Raw genomic sequence first — 4,761 nt, forward strand, 5'->3', positions numbered from 1 at the left:
CATTTTAACTCTCAAATTAAAGGGATAGTTCAGTCAAAAGTCACTATTATGTCTTCATTTTCTCACTGTCATTGCAAAATTTTCTTTCTTTTGCAGAACTCAAAAGATGTTTTGAAGAACGTTGGGAAGAAAACATTTCAGCCCATTGAAAAAAACAGACATTTCTTAAAATATCTTGGGTTTGGAACGACACGAATGAGTACAGAATGATCATTTTTAGGTGGACTGTCCCTTGTATTATTAGTTCCTCACACACACACACACACTTGGAGCTTTTCATGTTTTATTTTGTGTTCACTGTTTTGTATAAAATGTACATTCATGGACAACTTTACAAAATAGAAAACCCACCACACAAGTGAAACACATAGGCCTATGCAATACTGCTTTGGCATGTACATTTGTACAGTAAAGTGCAACATGTGGCTTATAAATAAATAAATAATATAAATATACATTCTTGATGCGTGTCGTTGCTCGTTCACAGCGTGTCGAGACGTCCTGGTCTCAGTAAAGTGCAATTGAACAACAGACACTCTGAGCGCCATATTCACACGAATGAGTGTCTAACCCCATAAATCCTCCTGTATCATATTTGATACACACATTTCTAAGGCCTCTAGATGATGCAAACGTTGCTGTTTCACTCACTCTCCTCAGTCCTTCTGTGTCTGATTGATATTTACACTCTTTTATCAAGTAAAAGTCTTTTAGTGTAATTGTACAAATGTCCTCCTTCAGCTCGTGTTTTTCTGCTGTCAAATCTGCATTTCTGTTTTCATTTTATCAAGTAAACGTAAGAATTATTTTTTATATTGTTAGTAATATTTCATCTGCTCTGAAGCAGCTTCGGTTTACTTGATTATCAGACATTATTTAATAGAAAAATTGTGAGTATCAAATATGATCATCAGGCTTTTGAGGAGGGTTTATTTGTTCATTTCTCAATCATCATTATATTGCGTCGCATTATATGTTTTGATCATAAAACTAAGCATTTAAACCAAGACATTATTGGGAGATATTTATATGCATTTTATGTGAATAGTCTGCAACACTGTAATAAAGATCTCATTGATTTACTTGACCTTCATTTTTGACCATATAAACTCAAGTTTGTGTCTCTGAATAAAACTGAGCTGTTCATTTCTCACTATCTCAGACTATGAGAGCCATAAAAGCCTGATGCATCAAACATGCTGCTCAACAAAAACACTCTTTTTGTATTTTGTCTAAAGGTTTGATAAACTGTCCAAACAGATTGAAAGCATGATCTAGACCTCGCTGGGCGATCTGGAGCGATACGAGCCGTTGCTGTGAAAGCATCCGCAGAAGAGCATGTAAAGTGAGCGCTGGATCTCAGGGTTTCGGTAGGCGTAGATGATGGGGTTGATCATGGAGTTGTATGTTGCGGGGAGTAGCGTTGCGTACGTGTACACCGGCGGATACTCGCGCTCTCCCACTAAACAGTAAATGGCGAAAGGAAGCCAGCTGAACCCGAACGTGCCCAGGATGATGGCGAGCGTGGAGACACCCTTCTTAGTAGCCACGTAATGCGAGGTGGTGAAGAAGTGCTGCTGAAGAGCGATCTGGTGCGCGTGACGACACACGATCTTGCAGATCTTGAAGTACAGGCTGAGCATGAGGATGAAGATGACGAAGAACGACGCGGCTAGCAGAGTGAGGTTTGTGCGTTTGAGCGGGCGCACGATACTACAGGTGGACTCGTCCTCTAGACAGTTCCAGCCTAAAACAGGCATCAGTCCCAGTCCGAGAGACGCTCCCCACGTTCCCACCAGCATCAGATGCACATAATGAAGCGTCTTCTCGGAGAAGTACGTCAAAGCGTTGTAGAGCGACAGATACCGGTCGATCGTGATGGCCAACAGGCTGCTGATGGACGCCGTGAAGGAGGACACTAGGAATCCCACCGTAATGAGGCTTATAGTCTCGGATGACACCAGATACTGGAACGCGAAGTTCAGGATTAATCCCATTCCGGCCAGTAGGTCAGCGGTGGCGAGGCTGCCGATCAGCACGAACATGGGGTTGCGTAACGTCGGCGAGTAGAAGATGATGGCCACCACGATGGCATTCTCACACGCGATCACCGTCCCCGACAGGCACAGCATGATGTCCCACGGGTTCACGTGGAAATCCAGGGCCGCCGATGACAGCGCCAGGCTCCGGTTCCCGTCCAACGCTTCGGCTTCAAGCCACGAGGAGGACGGCAAACCCACGGCGCTCTCGTTGAGCGCTCCGCTCTCGTTCATCTCTCAGCCTGGAGACCAAACAATGACGACAGGTCAGAAAAACGCATCTAATACATCTATAAATGACATCACTATAGCATTTGCATGAAAATCAATTGCAGCTGAATCTAAGAATGAGCATTTTCCTCATGCACTAGGCAAAATAAATGGTTTTATTTGAGCATTTTAAACATTATAAGCTCTTATAGTTTGGGAAATGCATCAAATAAAACTATAAATGTCATTTGCATGAAAATCAACTCGAGCTGAATCTAAAAATAAGCATTTTCCTCATGCACAAGGAAAAATTTATTATTTTATTCAAGCATAAACATTGCAAGCTCTAATAGTTTGGAAAATGCATCAAATAAATCTATAAATGACATGCAGAGACTTTACTATATAATTTACATGAAAATCAATGTGAGCTAAATCTCAAAATAAGCATTTTTCTCAAGTACAATGCAAAATAAATTATTTTATTCGAGCATTTTAAACATTATAAGCTCTTATAGTTTGGGAAATGCCTCAAGTAAATCTATAAATGACATGTAGAGACTTCACTATATCATCGTCATGAAGAAATCTCTGAAGCTCACAGGCGCTGTCCGCGGTGCTGAATCTCACAACGAGCAAAAGCCCAAATAAAGCAGTTTATTTGAGCACAAACATCTTTTAAACATTAGAAGCTCTTAGTTAAGGAAAATGCTTCAAATAAATGACATGCATTCGAAATAAGGTGTGAAACCCACACAATAATGACGTATGCAACACATTCTTACATGCCAAATACATTTAACATACAAACACTGCTTTTAACATTATTCACAACAACACATTACGAAGTTTCATAGTATCATTTGCATGACGAAATCTCTCTGATAGTTGGACATTGTAAAACAATTGGAGAAAAGGAGAAGGAGCGTTTTCCTCACGGCCGAGGCGAAATAAGGGGTTTTATTTGAGCGGAAACATCTTTTAAGTTATAAACTCTTAGTTCAGAACATAATCTGCTCAATCTTACTGAAAATCGCTCCAAATAGTAAATCCAAAAAACCCATTTTTACCCACGAAAAGAAAATCACAAAACGTTCGTTCGTGCATGAAAAGCGTGTTGTCAGTGTAATCCTGCACAGTCGACGATGTCTTTGAGTTTGGATGAAACAGAGAGAGTCACTCCATGACTGCATGTGGACCAAATCACATCCAGACTAAGACATATTAAGAAGTGAAATCTCATCATTCAGAAAGGTTTGCAAGGAGAAATCAGCAGACATATGCGCTCGAGCCTCTCACTCTAGTGCGATTGAGAACTCTCTAAATGATTGGTTTTGTTTGTGCACAAACACTTAAGAGTTTGATCTCATCCGAGTTAATAATTGGGAAAATCAAGCATACCTTCTCCTTCACATGGGGGAAAACAGAGACTGAAAGGCTTTCTCCGGCTGACCGCTCGCGTGCTCTTCCTCAGGTGAATCCTTTACTCCTGTTGGGATTCCCAGACATGAGTCCTGGATCCATGCGGGAATGGAGAGGGACTGAACTGGCGCCCGCGAATCCGAGCGCGCGCTAATAAACCCTGGTGACGTCAGCGCGCGCCGCCGCTCATCTGCGCGAGACCGAACATCATTCAGTGAAGAACATCAGCGATCCACAGGTGAATGATCGCAAGTTCTGATGTGCATGAGATAAACTATCATATTTGATCCAATGCAACATCCTGGGCGCACGTGACACTAACTGCAATGACAAAATACTGTATTTTACACACAATCTGTTTGTGTTTCACATTATTCACAGCAATGCTTGAATGCATACTGCACTATCCGATGCTTATTTGTCAGGGTTCTGTCAATACTGTCTAGTTTATTTCTTGGTTGTGTGACAGAGCTCTGACACTCCTGTTTTGTCATGTCTTTGAGTGGGCGCGCGCTTTGAGCGTTGTCGAGCCGTGCGCGCTCTCGTGAGTGTGTACTTGTGCGGGGTGTGATGTTTGGATCCCGGCACATCTGTCGAGTTTGGTTTCGGCTCTGTGTCGGGATTCGTGTTGATATCGACCTCGTGCTTTCATGTCATGTTTTGTCTTCTTGTGTGTAGCACAGATTGTGTTTTACACTAGCGGTGTGCTTTCATGTTGTCATGTTGTGTGTGATCACGTGGCTTATGAGTTCTCATTAGCTGTGTTCATGTCTCATTAAGTGAACACATGGCTGGTGATTTGTTTCTCTGGCCACAGTGCTTGTGTCTGTGTCATGTTTGGTGTGAGCACATGGCTTGTCATGTGCTCTCCTGTGGACTGTCTAACCCCGCCCATCTCGTTACCTGATTATTGATTGATTAGCCCCACCTGTCCTCACTCGTTACCTGCTTTGTTTGCTCCCTATTTATTCTCCTTGTGTGTTTAGTCGTCGTCTATGTTTACCCTTGTTTATTCTTCCTGTGGTCAAGTCAAGTCTTTCCCCTCGGGGAAGTTTATGTTTGTTTTTTGATTAATAAAAGCCTTCATTTC

At 42.1% G+C, this 4,761-nt stretch overlaps 1 protein-coding gene across 3 annotated transcripts in view; it reads right to left on the reverse strand.

Annotated features, from left to right (window-relative positions):
- Positions 1 to 269: 269 nt before the first annotated feature.
- Positions 270 to 4,761, reverse strand: part of gpr6 (G protein-coupled receptor 6) — a 9,379-nt gene continuing 4,887 nt past the window's right edge. Inside the window, exons 1-2 of one of the 3 annotated variants that reach the window (XM_082147296.1) lie at positions 3,703 to 4,755; positions 270 to 2,281 (exon numbers count right to left, since the gene is read on the reverse strand). In XM_082147296.1, coding sequence (XP_082003422.1) covers positions 1,275 to 2,273 — 999 coding nt within the window. In that variant the 5' untranslated portion in view covers positions 2,274 to 2,281; positions 3,703 to 4,755 and the 3' untranslated portion in view covers positions 270 to 1,274. Of the gene's footprint in view, positions 4,756 to 4,761 lie in introns of those variants that run through there. The other 2 variants (XM_082147295.1, XM_082147294.1) reach the window with 2 other exon arrangements.

This window comes from Leuciscus leuciscus (assembly GCF_965113295.1).
Source record: "Leuciscus leuciscus genome assembly, chromosome: 19".
Lineage (NCBI taxonomy): Eukaryota > Metazoa > Chordata > Actinopteri > Cypriniformes > Leuciscidae > Leuciscus > Leuciscus leuciscus.